The 23,601-nt window shown below is 35.9% G+C and overlaps 1 protein-coding gene across 5 annotated transcripts in view; it reads left to right on the forward strand.

The window, feature by feature from the left end:
• Positions 1-23,143, forward strand: part of WASF1 (WASP family member 1) — a 101,685-nt gene extending 78,542 nt beyond the window's left edge. For 2 of the 5 annotated variants that reach the window (XM_060114865.1, XM_060114866.1), the window contains exons 4-10: positions 3,002-3,155; positions 4,235-4,352; positions 5,820-5,992; positions 7,619-7,798; positions 8,926-9,554; positions 10,427-10,580; positions 23,006-23,143. In XM_060114865.1, the coding sequence (XP_059970848.1) occupies positions 3,002-3,155; positions 4,235-4,352; positions 5,820-5,992; positions 7,619-7,798; positions 8,926-9,554; positions 10,427-10,580; positions 23,006-23,057 (1,460 nt within the window). In that variant the 3' untranslated portion in view covers positions 23,058-23,143. Of the gene's footprint in view, positions 1-3,001; positions 3,156-4,234; positions 4,353-5,819; positions 5,993-7,618; positions 7,799-8,925; positions 9,555-10,426; positions 11,250-13,071; positions 13,117-23,005 lie in introns of those variants that run through there. The other 3 variants (XM_060114867.1, XM_060114868.1, XM_060114869.1) reach the window with 3 other exon arrangements.
• The last annotated feature ends 458 nt before the right edge of the window (positions 23,144-23,601 follow it).

Raw genomic sequence — 23,601 nt, forward strand, 5'->3', positions numbered from 1 at the left:
AGGACTTAAAACCAGGATTTATACCCAGGTTACTCTGAGTGAAGTGGACCAAGTGCATGATTTTGAGACTGTTTACAAAACAGGGAGCAGATTGTTGGCATGTGGGTGACATGAAATGAGGTAAAGTCAGTCTAGTCATGCCAGATCTTTCTTTTGTCCAAGAAGCCAGGTATCTAGATTTTTATCTCATACCTTTTGTTTTTAAATGTTGACAACTGCAACTAGTTCAGTTAAAAGCAACTAAGACAAAAATGATTCTATTTTTGTGCAAAGGGCTGGATCTATAACCTGACTTTATATTGTACCAAAAATCTAACAGAAATAGATAGTTAAAATGTGTTTTTTCCTTTAATAAAACTACAGTCAAGTGTAATTCACAGTGATGTATATATGTAAAAAAAACACAAATTAATAAAAAGAATAATAATCCAACTTAAAAAAAAAAGAAAAAAAACGAAACAGGGTTTAAATGACTTACTGGCCATTTGTGTATCTTCTTTGGAGAAATATCTGTTCAGATCCTTTTCCCATTTTTAATTTGGATTATTTTTCTTTTGATTGTTGAGTTACGCAAATTCTATATATATTCTGGATCCAAGTCCCAAATCTTATGATTTGCAAAGATTTTCTCTCATTCTGTGGGTTGCTTTTTCCTGGTGGTATCCCTTGAAACATGTTTGTGTATATTATAATGTATACAATGTATATTGTTATACATCATGAAATTCTTGAGATAAAAATCATTGCTAATATTAAAAAAAATTTTATGGCCATACTTTCAAATATGTCATTTATATCCAAAATTTCTTTTTTAAATAATTTAAACATGTAAGTTACAAGTACATTTCATCTAAAAATATAGAAATATACAGGCAGTTCTTTTATGTAACAGAAGTAAAAATTAGTATTTAGTTTGAAAATATTGTTAAATTTTAACAGATATTTTAGCATTCCCATTAAAATTGAAAATGAAAATACAGATATTAGTAAATAACTTATGTGTTTAAGTGTTCTAAAAAATTCTTAATGTGCCAACAACTATCAGAATTATTCAGTTTCCTTTAAAATTATATGGAGCATTGGGGAAGAATTCAGAATCTAAAAGTTGAACTACTTAATTTGAAATTGTCATGGGGATGTTGAATAAAGGAATTTTCAAAGTTATTTAACCTAGATTTTTTAACTCAGTTAAAGTTCACATAAAATAACATTGAGTAGAATAATAAATTACAGAATGTAATATCAATATTTTGAGGTTTTTAATTACCATTAAATAGTAAGTAACAGTAATTTAGAAAGGGTAAAAAACTGAGTCTTTAAACAAAGATCTGTACCATTATCTTTAATTTAGTTATGTTTACAAATATATTGTGCTGACTTACTGTGTTATATAACACTAAGTAATATCAGATGTCATTGTTGGCAACTGGAAGGGGCTTTGTCACATTGGTCTGTTAACAAATGAGAGAAATGATAAATGAGAGGAGCTGAAGATAGAAAAATGCTTATTACTTTACATGTTCTTTATATCCTTTACTAAGACAGTTTTGGGAAATCAAACACTAGGTTTCATACTTATGGTTAATAAGTGGGGTAGGAGGGTGGCAAAAGTTGATCCATTTTGATTGCAGAAACCAGAGGCCACTTCTGATAGGAGCCAGAGGAACAGCGTGTGGTATTGTGCCAGAGAGATTAGCCTCAAAGGCAGACAGATCTGCGTTTTCTGTTCTGGCTCTACTGCTTATTAACCATTTTACCTTGGGCCAGTTATATAATATTTTCTGTTTTCTTATGTTTAAAAATGGAATAATAATTCCTATTCCATTAAATTGTTATAAAGCTTAAGTAAAAATTAGTGAAAGCATCTAACACTATAGTTTATACTCATTAAGTATCTCTCATACTACTCTTTAGTGATAGTGGGAAAAAAACTTTTTTCCTTCTCTGAATTTTATTTTGGTGTTTTTAAGTCAAGTAGAAGTGGAATTGCTGGGAATGCAGTCATGTTGTGACTATTGCATAGCCAGCGTCATTGCTCCACTTATTTCATAGACCCAAACATTCATGTTGACTGAATTTTATTTGTAAGGATGAAAGAGATACTATTTTAGGGACAAAAATAATTTAAGAATTGTTATGATAATTTAGTACTGACCTTTCTATGGTATAAGGCATTTGTACTAAAAGCCATATTAAATACATTAAAAAATCACCTAATTTTTTAATATCAAGAAATCACTCTAAGAGTTAAAAATCTAGTATTTTGGTAAATTTTTTATTTTAACATGCTGCACAGTCCAAAAGAAACTGAGCAAATGAAGTTATTTTAAATCCTCATATGTATGATGGGGCTGTGTTATCTTACTGGAGAAACTAATGTACAAGATAGCCTCAGTCTTCAAGAACTTGTAGTTAATTGGAGACCCTTATAGAACAAGATAAAAGATAAGTGAAATAGACAACAGTACAGATTGCCCAGGACTTGAAAACTTAATTTTCTTTACAATAAGTTTGTTTTAACTTTACAGTCCATGTATCATACTTATAGTCTCTAAAGCATAGAGGGCAATAGTGTATTTAGCCCAGAATGCCACTGATAACTAAGTAATTCCTTCAGTGTTACTGGTATAAGCTAAATAAAAGTAATAAAGGGAGATGGAAAAAAGATTATAGAAAAAAAGAGGAAAATTTCGGTTGCTGGGGGCTGGGAATGGCAAGGAGAGAAAAGGAAAAGGTGCATTTGATGGGAAATGTAGCATATGCTTCAGGTGTCATTAGAGCCTTAGAAATCAGAGGTTGCATTAAAACCCATCTAATTGGGAAAATAAAGCACAAAATGATGTAGCGTATAGTGATAGAACATTTAAACTATGGTTCCTGAATTCATAAGCCACTAACAGTCATTACCTTCTGACTTTTAAACAAATATGGTATATGAATTTGTCCTTATGTTAAATCATCTTCGTAAAATAAAACAATACATTTTTGATTTTTGTTTCAGTGTCTTTGCAAGACATAACCATGAGAAAAGCTTTCCGAAGTTCTACAGTTCAAGATCAGCAGCTTTTCGACCGCAGGACTTTGCCTGTTCCATTACAGGAGACGTACGATGTTTGTGAACAGCCTCCACCTCTCAATATACTCACTCCTTACAGGTCAGTACGCTAATAAGTAAGAAGGCCGGTTATTTATTTCAGACTTCAAGTTCAGATATGTAGCAGTCTACCTTTAAATGCTAAATCCCCAAACATTTTTTATTTCACTGGTCTCCTGACCAATGCAGAGAACCCTCCTTATCCACCACCTTTAGAAAACCTTTGCTTTATTCACTAGGTGAGTTCCCAAGGTTTGGGCATACAAAAAACAAGACTTACTCAAAGGAGTTGTTTTGACAAGTGTTTTTAAGAAAAGCCAATGACAAACATGAATATGAAGAGACAAGGAGTTGTTATTGTCTTTTTAATTTAATTTCTAATTAGATGGAAAAGAAAAAATAAAGAGTTCAAAATCCCACCACATTAATAAAATAAATATTGTTTTTTTTCTGGTTCTTATCTACTCTTGATCTTTGCATTAAATTTCTGTGTATTGAGTATGTAGTATCTGTTTTTAAATTTTTTTTACCATTTAAAAAACTCTGGACTTATTCAGCCTTTCTTTGGAGTCTTTCACATGAATTGTTAAATGGGTGATTTAAGAGGCACAACACGTGTCCTGAATAAAATGGTATTTGGATAGTTATTTGAAACTATTTGTCAGTATGCAAGGCATTGGATATAACTATTACTAATAGAATGACTATTTGGTGGTATTTTTTGGATTTGGTAAGATGATAAGTAAATTAGAGTATTGGCAGAAACCCTGTATAGTTTCTCTGTTCTGTTGTCCTTTCAGGCTTTTCTCTTTGCAGAATCATTTGTAATTACTGGAATTTCCCACAGGACTTATAGAAAACTTGACATTCAGCAGAAGTTAGGGATGAAAATTGTCCAGTTGTACCTTTAAATTATTAATACCAACTCTGAAAAACTTCTGGTTTTCCATTTTCCTTAGTTTCCTGTCTGATTTGTGTGAAATGTTCTATTGGTGCATATTCTCATTTATTTTGCCAATATTTTTACACATGCTATATTTTGTTAATGTAAGAGGAAACAATTTTAGTAAAATTACTTCTATTCCTATTGCCTCTCTAAGTCTTACTAATGTATATTTTAATTGATATTTTATACTTCAGAGATGATGGTAAAGAAGGTTTGAAGTTCTATACCAATCCTTCATATTTCTTTGATCTATGGAAAGAAAAAATGTTACAAGATACGGAGGATAAGAGGAAGGAAAAGAGGAAGCAGAAGGTATTTCAAAAATTGAAGTTAGTTTTCATGTATTTGTGATTTGTTGCATATGTGGAACTTTATTAATTCTGTACTTTGACAGTTTTATTTTATTTGGTCCATATGGTCAAATACTGAAGTCTTTATAACCACACAGAAAGATCACAGTCTAATGGGGAGCAAATGAACAATTAGGTTATTATAATATGGTGTGATAAGTGCCCACCTAACAGAGAGGTATGCATGGAGGGTTTGAGTAGCACAAAATAGCACCTGCTTTAGGGAGGACGGGGCTGATAAACACTTCAACAAAGCTTATAATGAATCTTGAAGAACAAATAAGAATTAAGTGGACCAGGGAAGAGAAAGGCATTCTGCTAAAGCAGAGCAAAGGAATATTGTACAGATATTGGTAAAGTAGATTAAGTTAATATTTTCTTACCACAGAGCATATCCTAAATGGAAAGCTTATAACAGTCTCACTAAATTCCTATTACCTGTCTGATGTATTATCAGTTTCTGCTTTCTAATAAAGTTCACTTGGATCTGTTTTATTCCATGTTAATGATAACTTGAAATATAGAAGGAGGAAGCAAAGTTGGATTTAGGCAGAATTATGAAGGTGGCAAAGTTTGTCTTTATCATCCCTCTGTTTCTCGTATAGCTATCTCTGCTCTCCCCGCTCTTCCCCTACATGTTATTATTTTCTGCACTAGACAGTGTACCAGTGTTCTAGCCAGAGTTTGCAGACTGGTGACTGGTAGCCCAGACTGTGCTTGCAAGCAGTTTTGTTTGACAAACACAGTGGTTTTTAAATTTTTGAACTGGAATGGCTTAGATGGACATACCCATCTAGTTCAATGCAGGCCTCATCTTATATCTGACTCTTTTTATTCACGTATGTTACCTGCTTGGCCCCTTTGGTTTCTTTCTATACTTTTTCTCCCACAGTTGGAATCACTTTTTGTTTTATTTTTCAAATACCCTATTTTCTGTTGAGTGACAGTTATTATGGTTTAATTGGGTAATTGGATTTTTTTCTAATGTATTGGCTAGCTAATTAGTCGTTTCTCAGATAACATAACCTTAGTAAATTTTCAGGTTTTGGCTAGAGGTAGGCAGTGCCATTAATTGTAGAAATTTCACTCATTAAAGCAAAAACTAATAATGTAGGAGCAGAGTTGATGAATCTTTTTTCATCTGAAAGGACTTTCTGACCTCAAGTTTTATTATGTAGACATACTATTTTTATCTGATACATCAATTTCATTTAAAGGTTAAAAAAGCATTCGAAAGTGGGATTACAAGCAAACAAGCTAAGATTTAACTCTGAATGCACAAATGAACTTTATCTGTGTTACTTTTACTATATTATGATGACATTGTCTTTTTCAATACTGATGTTAGAATTCTATTTTCATTGTTATAACCTCTTTTTAAAAACGTAGTACTTCAGCATTTGGCTTTGTTTCAATACATCTGTTATAGCAGAAAAATCTAGATCGTCCTCATGAACCAGAAAAAGTGCCAAGAGCACCTCATGACAGGCGGAGAGAATGGCAGAAGCTGGCCCAAGGTCCAGAGCTGGCTGAAGATGATGCTAATCTCTTACATAAGCATATTGAAGTTGCTAATGGCCCAGCCTCTCATTTTGAAACAAGGTTTATTTTCTTTTGTTTGTTTTTTTAAACAAAATTAATGGTAAAACACTGGCTTTATTTCTAATATCTATATGTCTAAGTCTTAGGTCCTGAACTGTTGAATTGACAGACCCTGTTCTATAAGTATTGAGTTGATTTTGAAACCCTGACCATTGTGAGCCTACTGAAGTCTGATCTTGGGCAGGTCATTTTTGTACCCAGACTTCAGTTTTCTCATCTGTAGAAAGAAGTGGTTGGAGTGATGATCTTTGGTGTTGTTTTAACTTTCATATGAGGTCTCAGCTCCCTCTCAGTAGTTCAGGCAGAGTCTGTTAGAATTTCATAATAGAGTAATGGGGTCTGGATTTTTTTTTGAATATTATTGATTCACTGCATATAAAATAGGAGTTGGAAGGGGGCTATATTTTGTTCCTTTTTCCTTCCCCTGACTTCCTTTCTATGCCACATCTTCCACCTCAGGTATATCAGGACTTTCAAAACAAAATTACTCATCCCCTTTTGCAGAAATATGCAATAGGTCCTTTTCCTATCTCAGTGGCCAGGGGCCCTATCTAACTAATATGCAGCCCTAACAAACATTATACTAGCATCTCTCTGTGAAGAGATTTGTGTACAGTTGATTATAGTTATTATTATATGTTTTATAGTTATTGATTTTTGAATGGAAAAGAACTTAAGACTTTCTTTCAAATAATACATGTAAATTATTAGGTCATAAGTGTAAATTATTTTGGCCTATTTTAAGAGTAATATACATATAAGGTACTATCTATATGTAGTACTGAAAGAAAGAGACTGAAAGGATTGATTTTTTTAAAAATTAATAATCTGTAGACAGACATTTATTTCTAATCACTGTTAAGTGATTGAGGTATTGAGCTGACCCAGTTGTATAAATATAATAATTTCTAACTTGCTTTGTACACATCTTTTAAATCCAGCTTTGTCTCCAGCATGCACTACAGTCAGTAAATATTTATAAGTCTTCACATGCTCAAGGTATCTAAAACTTTGCTTAAATCTGACTTAAGTCACATGTTATTATGTTACTCAGCTATTTTCTGAGTACTTTAGCACCTTTGAAAACAGCAAAAAGACAAAAACAATGTATTTAGCCATGTCTGTGCTACTAGTATCAGGGAGACCTATCTCCCTTGGGCACCAGACACTTGGAAGTCATTTAGGTTTAAAAGAACAGCAGGATATTCTGGTGGTAGAAAATTCCAGTTTTCATATTCTAGCTTGTTGCCATTGGCATCTTATTGTAAAGAAAAAAATTAAATAGAGGCAGATAGCTTTGAACACAATTGGCTGAAAGTTATTTTCTTGTTTATCAGATTATGAAAGTAATACTTTTCACCCTTGTGAATTGAATTAGTATTATATTATAAAATAATAAAATAACTGAAGGTCATCATAATAACCTGAATCAGCAAGGAAAGTTTGCATTGTGAGCAGCATTCTGTGTTTTAAAAGCAGGATGAATGTAATAAATTTCTGAAAGAAGTTTCTTAAAGTAGTTAAAATATTGACATTCAAGGGATAAACCTTCAATATCTCATGTAGAACATTTTACTTCACCAATAATTCAAGAAAAATACACTGATACTATATGTATTTTTTTAGACCGCAGACATATGTAGATCATATGGATGGATCTTACTCGCTTTCTGCCTTGCCGTTTAGTCAGATGAGTGAGCTTCTGACAAGAGCTGAGGAAAGGGTCTTAGTCAGACCACATGAACCACCTCCACCTCCACCAGTGCATGGAGCAGGAGATGCAAAACCCATACCCACCTGTATCAGGTATGTCAGAACAAGCACATGATGTTTCATCTCAGATGTTGGTAACCTTTTTCTTTAAAGGCCCATATAATAAATGTTTTCGGCTTTAAGACATATGGCTTCTGTCACAACTACTCAACTCTGCCATTGTTGAATGAAAGCAGCCATGGACTATACATAAACAAATGAATATGTTTGTGTTTCAACAAAACTTTATTTATAAGAACAGGGATTGGGTCAGATTTGGCCCGTGATTTGGCCCGTAATTTTCCAGCCTCTCATAAGAGCTGACACATTCTCTTGGGAAATTTTAGCTAATGATAATTTAAAGATTAAAGTGTATTTCATTTTATTATAGCTTTGTTATCAAGCACATGATCTGCAATATATTAATAAAAATTAAGAATTTTTGGTATGTGGTTAGGGACAAAGGAATGGGAACCAAAGACTTGATTATAAATGTTAATTTGATATTAGGGGAAATACTCTAAGAATTTGAGAGAGAATAGGCAATTGCTCATAATAATCTTTTAGTAAAGCTTTTTGAAGTTTCATTTTGTCCACTGTTATCCACATTATAAATTTTTTTCATAGAGAAATAGAGATCAGCTTTACAATTTTCAGTTAAAAAGATCAATCTTTTATATCACTGACTCATTTGATGTTCCATCCTCAGCAAGGAAGAGGGCCATAAATTTCCTTTTATGGTTTGTAATTAGTTGTCATTGATTTAACTGAAATGACATATAATGAGTCTTAATAGCTTCAATACAAATACAGTATTGTTTTGGCCACAGGTATAGCAATACAAATGTTGTAATATGATAAATGTTGAGTCATTATGAAGACTCATCACAGTGTAAAATTGAGCATTTTATCAAAGGAAGGATAAAATGCTCAAGTGGATATGAAAGTTACATGAGAGGATGAGATCATTTAGAATATTATAAATCAAAGCACCACATATTGATTTTCTTGTTAGTGTACTTTTAGTTCTCATTTCATTCTAAATATTGCTGAAGAATTTTTAATTTTTATAGGAACATGTTAATGCCTCTACCTTGATAGAATTACTGGTAGCCATTTATGTTTAGTGTGGTTAGATTTTTCTCTTTAAATAACTTGCTGGGATCTCTTTATCATTTCAGTTCTGCTACAGGTTTGATAGAAAATCGTCCTCAGTCACCAGCTACAGGCAGGACACCTGTGTTTGTGAGCGCCACCCCCCCACCTCCTCCACCACCTCTTCCATCTGCCTTGTCAACTTCTTCATTAAGAGCTTCAATGACTTCGACTCCCCCGCCACCAGTACCTCCCCCACCTCCACCTCCAACCACTGCTTTGCAAGCTCCAGCAGTACCACCGCCTCCAGCTCCTCTTCAGATTGCCCCTGGAGTTCTTCACCCAGCTCCTCCTCCAATTGCACCTCCTCTAGTACAGCCCTCTCCACCGGTAGCTAGAGCTGCCCCAGTATGCGAGACTGTACCAGTTCACCCACTCCCACAAGGAGAAGTCCAGGGGCTGCCTCCGCCCCCACCACCGCCTCCTCTGCCTCCACCTGGCATTCGACCATCATCACCTGTCTCAGTTGCAGCTCTTGCTCATCCTCCCTCTGGGCTACATCCAACTCCATCTACTGCCCCAGGTCCCCATGTTCCATTAATGCCTCCATCTCCTCCATCACAAATTATACCTGCTTCTGAGCCAAAGCGTCATCCATCCACCCTACCTGTAATCAGTGATGCCAGAAGTGTACTTCTGGAAGCAATACGAAAAGGTAATTTTCTCAAGAGCCGTTAAAAGCATTGCAATGGTAGCATTAGAACCTTTCTAAATATTGGAGACAATAATGTTTTCTTCATTTATAAAAGTTTAGATGCTCATGTTTTTGTACAAGTGGTCTTTAGAAAGTAAAGCTATGTTCAGTTTATATTTTAAGTCTTTTTCAAGAAAATATGTCACATTAATCATTTTATTTTCATACTTAGTAGGTATTCTTAAAATGTTTATTGAATGAATGAGAAATTAAAAGTATCAGACTTAAATGTTATAGAAAATTTAGTTAAAACCCTTTGTAAATATTATATTCAATATATATATAAACTCCTTTTAAAATGGTATTTTCTTCAGTGTTAAGGCTGTCCGTTTTGTATGTAAGTGACACTTGCTTTACCAATACCTTTAAAGGATTAAAGTTCCTACCTTAGTAACAAAGGAACAACCTGTCACATTCATTTATTTATTCAGCCAACATTTCCTACTATATGCCAGGCACTAACAGTATAGAATGAATAATAGTGCCTTTCCCTCAAGTACTGGGGAGAACAAAGACACAGAAAATACGCTCAACGATGTTTAATTTATTTGACTGTAGAGGTAACAAACAAAAGAAATGTATCACCTGGTTAACTTTAGGAGGTGGTGAGTAGGGAAGCACAATAGACCATAATGGCTAAATAAACTATAGACATCCACTGGGGTATGTGGTAAGTTTCATCAAATCTTCAAATTCTTTTTAATAGATCTTGCTTTTTATTTTCCTGTTAGTATTTCTCATGTGTATTTGAATTTATTAGATTAATAATATCTAATAATATCTAGTATTTTGTATTTTGGTTTACAATGAATGGTTTGGATTTACTATATCAGGTATTCAGCTACGAAAAGTCGAAGAGCAGCGTGAACAGGAAGCTAAACACGAACGCATTGAAAATGATGTTGCCACCATCCTGTCCCGCCGTATTGCTGTGGAATACAGTGATTCAGAAGATGATTCAGAATTTGATGAAGTAGATTGGTTGGAGTAAGAAAAAATGCATTGATAAATATTACAAAACCGAATGCAAATGTCCTTTGTGGTGCTTGTTCTTTGAAAATGTTTGGTCATTCCAGTGTTTTGCTTTCTTTTCCTTAAGGTAAATAACCCTTTTCCTCCATAATTTTTGATTTCTAAGAAAAATATTAGCATACATTTCAAACTAAATGTTTTACAGTGGCTTATCTTTTTTTATTTTTCCCTGAAAAGGCATCATTTGGTCAAATAAACCACTAAGTATTAAGCATGGACAGCTGTTGTTAGAGTAGCTGATTCCGTTTTTTGATATATCTTAATTGTGCACTTTGTGAATTTTAATTTAAAAAGAGCAACTGAGATTAAAAATCTTGAGGGCAGCTGTATCTGTTAATGAGCCTTATTCCATTTCCTGACGTTTTAAAAAAAGAAACACTACCTTTATATGAATACACTCAGAAAGTACATTTAGCTTGTAGTATTGAATTCTCTTAAAGGAATGCTTGAATTTTTAATTATTGTTTTATTGTTTTAAAATACTTGCCTTATTTGAATGTTTAGCAGTATCCCCTTCCTACTTATATATTGTGTGGTACAATTTTGCTTGCCTATAAGAGTTTAAAAAATTTCCATGTGAAATACTCTGACATAAACCATGTAACTTACATAACTGTTAAGAATAACAGCCTGATTTAATAAATGGTTCATTTTAAAGGTTCATGGGTGTTACCTCTTTGAATAAAACTTTCTGATAGTTTATCAAATAATATAAAGTAAGCTCTAAATAGTCAATGAAAAATTTAAAAACTACTTAAGCTGTATAATTTCCTCTTAATTGTACAGACTCATATTGTCTAGTGTATAAGGTAGCTTTTATGTCATTTTTTTCCTAAAGTAAAAAGTCAGTATTTTTCAACTCCTTATGCTCTTAAATTAAAATCTCAACTTGCTCTCTAATTTCAGCACATCTTGACTTCAGTTTAACAGCATTCTTGAAATTATGTTTTGCAATGATAAAATTAACTGTTAATGTTTACACAGTCCAGATTCAGGGATGGACGAGAAGCAGCATCAATATCAGATTATTTAGTATGAAGAAAAGATTAAATGAGGCTTTGGTAGTTTGACTATAAAAGTGACTGTAGGGCTTCCCTGGTGGCGCTGTGGTTGAGAGTCTGCCTGCTGATGCAGGGGACATGGGTTCGTGCCCCAGTCCAGGAAGATCCCACTCGCCACGGAGCGGCTGGGCCCATGAGCCATGGCCGCTGAGCCTGTGCTTCCGGAGCCTGTGCTCCGCAACGGGAGAGGCCACAACAGTGAGAGGCCCGTGTACCACAAAAAAAAAAAAAAGTGACTGTAATCTTCATCCTTGCTTCTATCCCATCAATAGAGGGATCCCTCTATCCCAGCTACTCCTATCAACAGGTGGGTTCTGTTACCACCCCCTTTGAATCTGAGTGTCCTGAGACTTGTTTTAGCCAAAAACGTGGAAAAAGTAAGCTCAGCCTAGCCTGCTAGAAGTTCAGAAACCTTATGCAGAGAACTATCCCAAGTGAGGCCAACTTAGACAAGCCAATTGCAAGCTCACCTGCTGGCTGACTGTAGACAGATGAGCAAGCCTAGCTAAAATTAGCCCAGCCCAGAAGAACTGTTCAGCTGACATATAAATTCATGAGTAAAAATAAATGTTTATTGTCTTACACCTAAGTTTTGAGGTGGATTATTTCACATAGCATTGTGGCAATAGATGGCTGAAACATGAGGTCATTGGTAACCTGCTAATTTGAGGGGGTTTTAGGTAGCTAACTAATGATCTGTAATCCTTGTAGAAGAGGAATGATAAACTAAGTCCTCCAATAGCAATACGGTTTGGACATAAAAAACATTTCCCAATGGCTTTAAAAAGAGATTTGCTTTTGCTATTTTAGGTAGATTTACCTAGACCTAGAACAAGAGATTAGATAGCCATTTGAGTTTCCTTCCCACCTTACAAAACTGTATATTGTTGAACTTAACTCAAGAAAATATGCCACAATTTAAGGTTTGTCTTTCCAAAGGTGCTTATGATCAAAAGGCAATAGCTAGTAGATAGTTTTTGTAAAGCTCAATTGTGGCCAGGTAACTAAAAAGGGAATGATACTGGTATTGGTGCAGTTAAGGGAGATACAAAAGGAAATGGTTGAAGATTTCTTTTTGTCTTTTTTTTTTATATTGGAGCATAGTTGATTAACAATGTTGTGTTAGTTTCAGATGTACAACAAAGTGATTCAGTTATACACATACATATATCTATTCTTTTTCAAATTCTTTTCCCATTTAGGTTATTGCAGACTATCTAGCAGTGTTCCCTGTGCTATACAGTAGGTCCTTGCTGGTTATCTGTTTTAAATGTAGCAGTGTGTACATGTCAGTCCCAAACTTAATAATAGAAGTGGATCTGTTGTAAAGCCTGGCATTGTATATCCTAAACAGTTTATGATAGTTTTTTTTGTTTGTTTTTCAGAACATTCCTAGAAGATAAGAAAGTGCCCACAGGCTGAAGAGGCCATACATGTAGTATTTATTTTTAAATCAAAATAACTTTTCAGTCTAGTATTCAACTTACCTTGATGAGAGACTTTTGGAGCAAATCATTCAGTAGTTAATTTTAGTACCCTAAGAAGGATGAAAGTTACTGGGTAATGACTATTTTCTTTCTTATTGAATTATGTTACTGTTCCACAAGGTCGTGCATAAGCATAGAGTCAGAAAAAATTAATTACATATTGTGGAGAAATAATTGGCTTCACTTGTTATGGTTGAAATCACCCATTTACCTCCATATTACCAAATCCAACAAACACTCTTTAGTTCATAATATATTTGATCTTTATTTTCTGCATATACTCTACCTCCTTGAAACTGTCAATCCCTCTGACATTCTTTTTTTTTTTTTGTAACACTGTTCCTTCCCCTTCCCGATATTGGTGGGACAAAAGAAGGGGAGGAAAATACTTAGCAGCTGTGGAATTTGGGATGAAATTCAGTCATTATGGAGGGAAAGGAAGTGTGTCTATAACTTTTCCTAAGTAAGGGATATTTGTAAGCTGCAGATTTATAAGGTGTTTTAAGCTATAACTACTACTTTTCATAATTTATAGCCTATTTGGGCAGATGAGATGACTTCTGAAGCATTTTCGTATTATAAATATGTATTAAAGATAAATAAGAAAAATGTTCATTTCAGTTGTGTTCTGTAAATTATGAGACACTACCCTTTATTTCCACTTTTAAAAAGCCCTACCCTTTTTCTTCAACAACAATCTCACATCCATATTTTCATGAAGTCTTCTCAGATCACCACAACTACAGTTCATATTCCTTTTCAGTTTCTCTAATTCTTTTGTGTGTGTGTGTGTGTGTGTGTGTGTGTTACGCGGGCCTCTCACTGTTGTGGCCTCTCCCGCTGCGGAGCACAGGCTCCGTCCGGACGCGCAGGCTCAGCGGCCATGGCTCACGGGCCCAGCCGCTCCACGGCACACGGGATCCTCCCGGACCGGGGCAAGAACCCACGTCCCCTGCATCAGCAGGCAGACTCTCAACCACTGCGCCACCAGGGAAGCCCCTCTAATTCTTTTATAGGCTTTCTTCAAGTGATACTTAAGCCATTTTGCATCACAGTTATTAACTACTCGAGCTTGCCAAATTGGTTACTCACAGGACAGCAGCGGCCTTGTCTTAAACAGGCAACTCACAATATCTCTTCTTGTAAACGGGTTCGGAAATATCTTTTTTGTTCTGTCCACTAAGGCTCTTAAAATCATATCTTCCTAGACACTGCTCCTGCTTAAAAAAATTTCCCCTGCTGATCTCAGTAATAGAGTTGACATAAAACTAGTCCTAGCTTCATAAAAACTCTGTGTGTGCATGCACACGTGCATGTGTGTGTGTGTGTGTGTAATTTAAGAAATGGAAAGCATAGAATCTTCCCTTCTGGCCAAAAGGTAAAAGTTATTAATATTTCTGAAGTAATTTATTAAGGCAGGGAACAAAATTGATCAAATGTTTTAATTTAATGGGAATTCTCATGAATGACTTTCAAAACATAGCTTTGACTTTGACTTTAGTAAACATACCGCTGCTGGGTTTTTTGTTGGTTTTCACTCTACTACATTTATCTTGACCCCATCTTTTATTTTTTCTGAAAACTACCTCCCTAAACTGAAGTAAGCATAAATTATTTAAAGCTCCTAAATAGTCCAATAAATTCCTTTTGGGATTCATGATCTCTATGTTAACTACTTAATAAATAAGTGCAAATAAACCAATACAGGATATTAATCATGCAATATCAGGATTTAAAGGTGGCTTTGCTGCATTGAACTAATGAAAATGAAATATCAAATTATGATATTTCTAAATTGTGTCATATAACTGTAATTAATAGAAATCATCTTACTGAAGCCAAACAGAAGGCATAGAACCCTTGTAATACAAAGAATAAGTCTTTTCCTCCCTTTATTCATTGCTGTACTAAGAACAAATTTATTTATGTTCTCCATGACTTGGCTGTAGAATGCATCAGTAATCTCTGTTGCTTTTCAAGTCTGACAGCCAGGCTCTGAATAAAGAATGAATACCAGCCTTGAATGAACATTTCAGGCACTTTTTTTTTTTTTTTTTTTTACAGACTAGTTATCAGTATCTTTCCTCATTATTGTAAGGCCAGCTGCCCTGACTTTTTTTCTTTAGAAAAAAACATTTTTAAGACAACTGAGCATGTATTGAAGTCATTTTTCTCAGGATATTTTTGCTATAATTCTTTTTGCTATAATAAATTTGTTTAGTGATAATGATTTTGAATATTTTATAGTTATATAAATATGTTCCTTGTGTATGTGTCTGTGTAATACTCAAAGACTTCTTGATAAATTTCTTATTTATCCATCCTGCCTTTAGGCTAGCTATTTCAATACTACTCTCTTGATATAGGACATTGATGTCTCCAGGAGTAATAAAATTACAGCTTTCTGGCCTGGAAGCAACACAAAAGACACAAGAGTCATCAAATCACAATCTGTCTTCTATTGTAACAGCTTCCAATAATACTTAAAAGTATCTATTTCATTCTTACCTATGAAAACCATGAAATGTTATACTTGACTTTAAAGAAAACCTATAGGAACTTTTTATCTAGACCACACCAGATAAAGGAGCACATCTATTATTAATGATTTGTTTTTCTTTTTCTTCTTACATTTATTATATTTCTATTTATTCAGCAAAAATTTTTGATGCCTGCAGTTACTCTGCTGGGTATTGGGGATACAACAGTGAATAGACAGAGTCCTACTTTCTGAGCATACAGATAAATTAACAAAGAACAATGAATGTTATGTTAGGGAAGCTCCTAGCAAAGACACCAAACCTAGTCTAGGAAGTCAGGAAAGACCTTCAAAAGGAAATAATATTTACAGTTTGAGGTGGCCTAGGCAGGCGAATGTTGAAGTGAGGGTGGACAGTCTCCCAGGCAAAGGAAATAGGTGCGTGCATGTCTGGAAATGCTTGATGCAAAGCGTACAAGGAGTGGAGTAACTAGAAATAAATTAGAAAGGTAAGCAAGAGCAAACCATGAGAAGGTCTTAGGAGCTAAGAAGGTAATAGGTAATATTACCTTGAGAAGGTAATAGGAGCTCCTGTTAAGGAGCTTGCATTATATTCTGTGGGCAGTAAAATTGAGGAAGTGACATCAGAGTAGCATTTTGGAAAGATGATTGGCAGCTGCAAAGTGGTAAATAAGTTAGAAGTACACTTGGAGGTCGAGACCAGTTAGGCAGGTACAGTAGATGACAGATAATAATTGGGGATGACGGTGACAGAGGAGATAGTTAATGAAATAGGTTCAGGAGATATTTAGGATGTGGAATACACTGGACTTGGTAATTGGAGAGGAAGGAGTCAAGGATAATTTCCAGAGTCCTAGCTTACTGATATAAGGGCCATTAAGAGGAAGAGCAGGTCTGGGAGGATGAGTAATGCAGTTTGGGACATAAAGCAGGGAAGGGATTACTGACATGATTGGAGGGAGGGATTAATCTTACATTCGTAAAAGGAAACCTTGCCTGCAGGAAGGAGAAAACGATGAATGTGTAAAAAAAGATTTGATGTTCTGGTGCCAAAAAAGTTGAGGAAGTTTCCTTCTAACGGCATCTATTTTCTCTTTGAAGTAGATGACGACACTGCTCAGGGTAAATGGGGAGCAGGAGAAGTGACGGCAGTTTTAAGAAAAGTAGAGAAGGTTTGAAGTAGTCATGTGATAAATGGGAGAGAGCTTTCCAGGGAAATAGGAAATTGTCATGCAATATTGAAAACATTGTTGAGATTGGTGACCATGAATTTATAGTGGTTCCAGTCTGCAATATGTGATTTTTTTTCCCCAGCAGTCTGAAGACAATTGTCAAAAAGAGACAGTTTGATTTATCTAGAGTTGGGTTTTGACTGTATTGTGAGATGGAAGAACCATCTCCTTAGTATCTTAATCCCATGCTTAAACTTCCATGTTGAAGTTCTTCTCATCTAATTTACCATAATACTAGTTTGATCTCCTTTTCTCATTAAGTATACTCTAGTAGGCTCTCCTGGATTGTCAAATCATGCAGACGAATCTTCTGTCTTTAAGACTTTACATTCCACCACCCTTAGACTCAACACCATCTTGGTTTTCTTTCTACCTCAGTTTATTATGCAGTTTCTCCTTTTTATCCTGTTATATCTGCAGAATCTCTGCTCTATTCCCATTTTAACATGCTCAGCTACCCTTTATTCTGTTATCTTTCAGATCTAGAAATCTAAGGATTTTGTCAAAGATAATTCTGCAGTGGAGGTTCTAATTCAAAACAAAGCAGCAACAAGGGGGAAGGCTTTGGGGAATTTGACTTTTTATCTGCCCCTTTCATGTCTATATTATCTCTTCCGCCTCATTTACTTTGTTGGTAAGAATCCATTTTCTTTTGAAGACACTCAGCTCAAAAAATAAGTACTATGTGTGATGTGATTCTATTAATTTTGTTTTTTAGAGCGTATTAAAATGAGGCCATATTTTTAGATTTGATTCCTGGGTTGGTTAATTTTCCACAACTCTTTGGCAATAAATTGTTTTTTTACCCTTAGCCAAACATCTTAGAAATGTCTGGCATAGCGTCTCGGTAAAAGAGTGAATAATTCAATGTGAACTACTTACCATTGTCAATAAAATAACTCAAAGATAAGGGCATACTAAGCAAGTACTAATCCTTTCATCTTGATATCAAAGACCAGACCATTCCTTTTGTTTGGTTTTTTTAATCTTTTTTATTGCAAAACATGCATACAGAAAAGTGCATAAAATTTTCAGCTCAGTAACCCTTCTGCAGTGTGAATACAAATGTAACCATCATCCAGGTCAAGAAACAGAATATTGTCATTACTTCCGAAAGCCTCTCTCATGCCCTTCCTAATTGCCACCCCTTCCCTCAAGGGTAGCCACTATCCTAATTTATGGTAATCATTTCCTTGCTTCTTTATAGACTTATACCCCCTAAGCATGTGGTTTCTGAATGTAATAATTTAATTTTGCCTATATTTTGAACTTTATATAAGTGGAATTTTTCAGTGTCTGGTTTCTCTTACTTAAAATTTTATTTGTGAAATTCAACTATATTATTATATGTAAACTGCTTTGTTTATTTTCATTGCTAATAGTGATCCGTGGTATAAATATACCACAATTTATCTACTCTACTGTTGATGGATATTTTAGTTTGCAGTTTGGGGCTTTTAGAAGTAATGCTGGCGTGAACATTTTTGCATATATTTCTTATTCATGTGCAGGCATTTCTGTTAAGTATATACCTATGAGTGGAATTGCTAAATCGCAGGATATGATATCTTCAGCTTTAGTAGTAATGCCAAACGATTTTCCAAAGTTATACCAATTTATTCTCCTACCAGCAGTCTGAGAATTCCTGTTGCTCTTTGTCTTTGCCAGCTTCTGATATTACTGTTTAATTTTAGCTATTCTAGTGGGTTTGTGGCAGTGTCTCATGGTTTAAGTTTTCTTTTCCCTGATTATTAATGTTGAGCATCTTTCCATGTTTTTATTAAATATATCTTCTCCTTATCTGTGGATTGTCTTCTCACTTTAATGGTGCTCTTTGAAAATAAGTTACTAATTTTAATATAGTTCATTTTATCAATCTTTCTATGGTTAGTGCTTTTTGTGCCGTATTTAAGGAATATTTCCCTATGCCAAGGTTATATGATTTTCCTATATTGTTTTGTAGAGGCTTTGTTATTTTACCTTTCACAGTTAGATCTGTAATCCATCTGGAATTGATCTTTGTGAGCCATATGAGGTGAGGTTCATTTCATTTTGTTTTCATATGGATATGGAATCAACTTAGCACCATTTATTGAAAAGACTGTCCTCTCCCCACTGCTCTACAGGGCCAATTTATTAAAAATACATAAACATAGACAAAAAATAAATATACATATGTATTTATATTGATATATGATTTATGATATGACTGTGTAATGATGACAGTATAGGTACAAATAAATGAGTCTATTTATAGACTTTATTCTTTTCTACTGGTCTATTCTTATACCAGTATCACAGTTTTTTCTAATGGTTTTAGCCTTATAAAGGGTGTTGATAGCCAGGAAATCAAACCCTTTCACCTTACTGTTTTTCTTTAAGATAACCTTTACTATTCTTGACCCTTTGTATTTCTATATAAATTTTAGAATCAGATTGGCTGCTAACATGTTGGCCATTCAGAGCCAGAAGTGGCTTAATTGGCCTTGGTAAGTGGAAGCCCATTACATGGTTTTCATTTCTGCCACCATGGCCACTCTGCTCATGTGCCCTCATGCCACTCTTCCTGGTCTTGGCATAGCAGACCTCCATCTGAGCATTTAAATGTTTCTAGAACTCTGTGGCTCTAATGAACAGATCTTCAGTCAACCACTCAGTTGTATCTGTTCTTCTACACCTAGAAATAAGGGCCTTTTTATAAGCTACCAAACTAATATCTCACCCATAGACTTTTTTTTTTTTTTTTTTCGGTATGCGGGCCTCTCACTGCTGTGGCCTCCCCCGTTGCGGAGCACAGGCTCCGGACGCGCAGGCTCCGGACGCGCAGGCTCAGCGGCCATGGCTCACGGGCCCAGCCGCTCCGCGGCATATGGGATCCTCCCAGACCGGGGCACGAACCCGTATCCCCTGCATCGGCAGGCGGACTCTCAACCACTTGCGCCACCAGGGAGGCCCTCACCCATAGACTTTTAACTGCTCATTAATAGCCCTCATTTCTCATCCTCCCTCTGTAGAGCATCATAGCAACTTGGCAGTAATCAGCCAATTCCCCTGTCTTTTTAGACATTGTTCTCCCCATTTCATTGAGATGCCTGAATCGATACACAGGCAAGGGCAATCACCTCCCCAGCATGTTTTCCCAAGTCACCATTGGTGAAATCTTTAACTGTTTGGCTACTACCCTGTGCCAGGGACTATCCATGCCCCACATACCACTCAGAATGACATTCCTCTTTGTCTACCAGGTAATTAATAAGCCAGTCTACAACTCCATCCTACCACTTGTGTTCTTAGGTCACTCCCATTACCACCTGTGTTAGTTTAGGGTCCTCTGAGGTGCATATGCCAAGACAAGATTAGATGTACTAGATATTTACTGAGGGTAATGCCTATGAAGGAGAAAGGGGAGGAAGGCCAGAGAAGGCCTTTGGGTGGTGAAAGGAGAGGAGGGGAAAGGATGATTGGTTGAAAAGTATCTTGAACTGCAGTGCTGTTCTAGGAAAGTTTTGGCCAGGCCTATGGGGACTCCTCACACCAAAGTTGCCTTGTTAGAGGAATGGACCAGTATTACTAACCCTGCTGTGCTAAATCATTGGCTAGGGTTAGTGAAAGGTAAACTTGGCCTTTGCCTGAACATAATAATAGATCCAGAAGGGCAGCAGCTGGGGCCTTACCTTAGTCAAGTATGCTTTCCCCAGCAGGAGATCTGAATGGTGCATTTTTATGGCCACTAGAGATTGCTTTATTGCCTTTATCAAAATCCAAAGAGTATATGAGTGGAGGTGTATTTCTAGGCTTTCTGCTATTCCACTGTTTTAATTGTGTGTCCTCTGCCAGTGCCACGCAGCTTTGATTATTGGTACCTTTTGTAAGTCTTGGAGTCAGGTACTGTCAACGCTCCACTTTGTTCTTTCTCAAGATTGTTTTATATATTCTAGGTCCTTTATAGTCCCATGTGAATTTTAGAATAAGCTTGTCAATTTGTACAAAAACTTTTTTCTGGGAATTTTGACTAGAGTTGCCTTGAATCTATAGCTCAGTTGGAAGAATTGACAACAATATTGAGTCTTCCCATGTCTCAGTGGTGAACATGGTCTGTGTCTCTAATTTTTGGCAGTATTTTGTAATTTTCAGTGTAGAGGTTTTGCTTTTTTTCTATCAAATTTATACTGAAAGTAGCTTATATTTTTGACAGTATTGAAGTTTTTATCTTACTTTACAGTAGTTTGCTGTTAATCTATGAAAGTACAATTATTTTTTGTATATTTGCTTTGTGTCCTCCAAACTCGCCAAACTCATTTATTAGTTCTAATAGTTTTGTAGAATCCATAGAAATTTCTATGTAAACAACCATATTATTTGTGAATAGAAACAGTGTACTTCTTTTCTGATATGTATGCCCTTTATTTCTTTTTCTCGTTCTATTAAACTGGCTAGGACTTCCAGTGCAGTGTTAAATAGGAATGGTAAGAGCAGATATCCCTGCTTTGATCCTATCTTTAGTGGGAAAACATTAATTAAGTTTCATGTTACCATTAAGTATGATAGCTGCAGGGTTTTTGTAGATGCCTTTTATCAGACTGAGGGAAGTTCTCATTCAGTCCAAATTTGCTGAGAGTTTTTAATCTTGATTTGGAGTTGAATTTTGTCAGATGCTTTTTCTTTACCTATTGAACTGATGATTTTTCTCCTTTCTTCTATTAATTTGATGAATTGCATTGATTGATTTCCGAACATTAAATTAACCTTGCTAGGTAAGCCTTTGCTTAATCATGATTTTTTTAATATACTGTTAGATTTGATTTGCTAGTGTTTTATTAAAGATTTTTGTAATCACTGTTCAGGAGGGTTAATAGTTTCTTTTTTTGGAATGTCTTTGTCAGATTTTCACATATTGATATGCGTTTATGCTGGCCTTATGAAAGTGTTTCCTCCTCTGTTTTCTGAAAGAGTTTATGTAAGATTGGTATTTTCTTTTTTTAGTGTTTCATAAATTTTGCCAATGAAATTATATGTGCTTAGAGTTTTCTTTGTGGGGTGGTTTATTATGAGAGATTTAACTTCTTTAATAGACATTGAGTTATTCAGATTTTCAATTGTGTCCTTTTCATCTGAATTATTTAGTGTATTGACATAAAGTTGTTCACAATATGTCTTTATTGTCCTCTTAATGTTTTTAGACTATGCGGTGATATTATGAGTTTTTTAGAATTTATCTTCCTTGGAATCCAGAAGGGCTTCTTGAATCTGTGGCTTGATATCTATCATCAGTTTTGGAACATTCTCAGTTATCATTTCTTTAAAAAGTTCTTCTGGCCTGTTTTCTTTCTTTTCCTCCTGGAATTCCAATTACCTACATATTACATTGTCTCAATGTCTCCTCCTTGACTCTCTTTCTTTTTTTTTTTTTTTTGTATACTTTGGGTCTTCGTTGCTGCGTGCGGACTTTCTCTAGTTGCGGCGAGTGGGGGCTACTCTTCACTGTGGTATGCAGGCTTCTCATTGTGGTGGCTTCTCTTGTTACAGAGCATGGGCTCTAGGCACGCGGGATTCAGTCGCATGTGGGCTCAGGAGTTGTGGCACATGGGCCCTAGAGCACACAGGCTTCAGTAGTTGCAGCGTGTGGGCTTAGTAGTTGTGGCTCGTGGGCTCTAGAGCACAGCCTCAGTAGTTGTGGCACATGGGATTAGTTGCTCCGTGGCATGTGGGATCTTCCTAGACCGGGGATCAATCCTGTGTCCCCTGCATTGTCAGGCAGATTCTTAACCACTGCATCACCAGGGAAGTCCCTTCTCCTTGTCTCTTAATTTTTGTTTTCTATTTTCCATTCTTTGTCTATCTGTGTTTAATTTGGATATTTTCTTCTGTCCTCCTTTGTAATTCAGTTAATCTGTGTCTAATCTGCTGTTATACCCATTGAATAAGTTCCTGATTTCTGTAATATATTTACCATTCTTAGAATTTCCAATTTTTTTTAACATTTCCAGTTTTCTTTCAGAACTTTTAATTTTGTCTTCTATCTCCTTAAAAATAGTAAGGATAGGAGAGAGGGGGAAGATGGCGGAAGAGTAAGACATGGAGATCACGTTCCTCCCCACAGATACATCAGAAATACATCTACACGTGGAACAACTCTACAGGACACCTACTGAACACTGGCAGAAGACCTCAGACCTCCCAAAAGGCAAGAAACTCCCCCATGTACCTGGGTAGGGCAAAAGAATAAACAGAGACAAAAGAATAGGGACGGGACCTGCACCAGTGGGAGGGAGCCGAGAAGGAGGAAAGGTTTCCACACACTAGAAGCCCCTTCGCTGGCGGAGACTGCGGGTGGTGGAGGGGGGTAGCTTCGGAGCCGCGGAGGAGAACGCAGCAACAGGGGTGCAGAGGGCAAAGCGGAGAGATTTCCACACAGAGGATTGGTGCCAACCAGCACTCACCAGCCCGAGAGGCTTGTCTGCTCACCCGCCGGGGTGGGGGGGGTGGGGAGCTGAGGCTTGGGCTTTGGTCAGAGCGCAGGGAGAGGACTGGTGGCGTGAACACAGCCTGAAGGGGTTAGTGCACCATGGCTAGCTGGGAGGGAATCCGGAAAGAAATCTGGACCTGCTGAAGAGGCAAGAGACTTTTTCTTCCCTCTTTGTTTCCTTGTGCACGAGGAGAGGGGATTAAGAGCACTGCTTAAAGGAGCTCCAGAGA

This window comes from Mesoplodon densirostris, chromosome 12, assembly GCF_025265405.1.
Source record: "Mesoplodon densirostris isolate mMesDen1 chromosome 12, mMesDen1 primary haplotype, whole genome shotgun sequence".
In the NCBI taxonomy this organism is placed as follows: domain Eukaryota; kingdom Metazoa; phylum Chordata; class Mammalia; order Artiodactyla; family Ziphiidae; genus Mesoplodon; species Mesoplodon densirostris.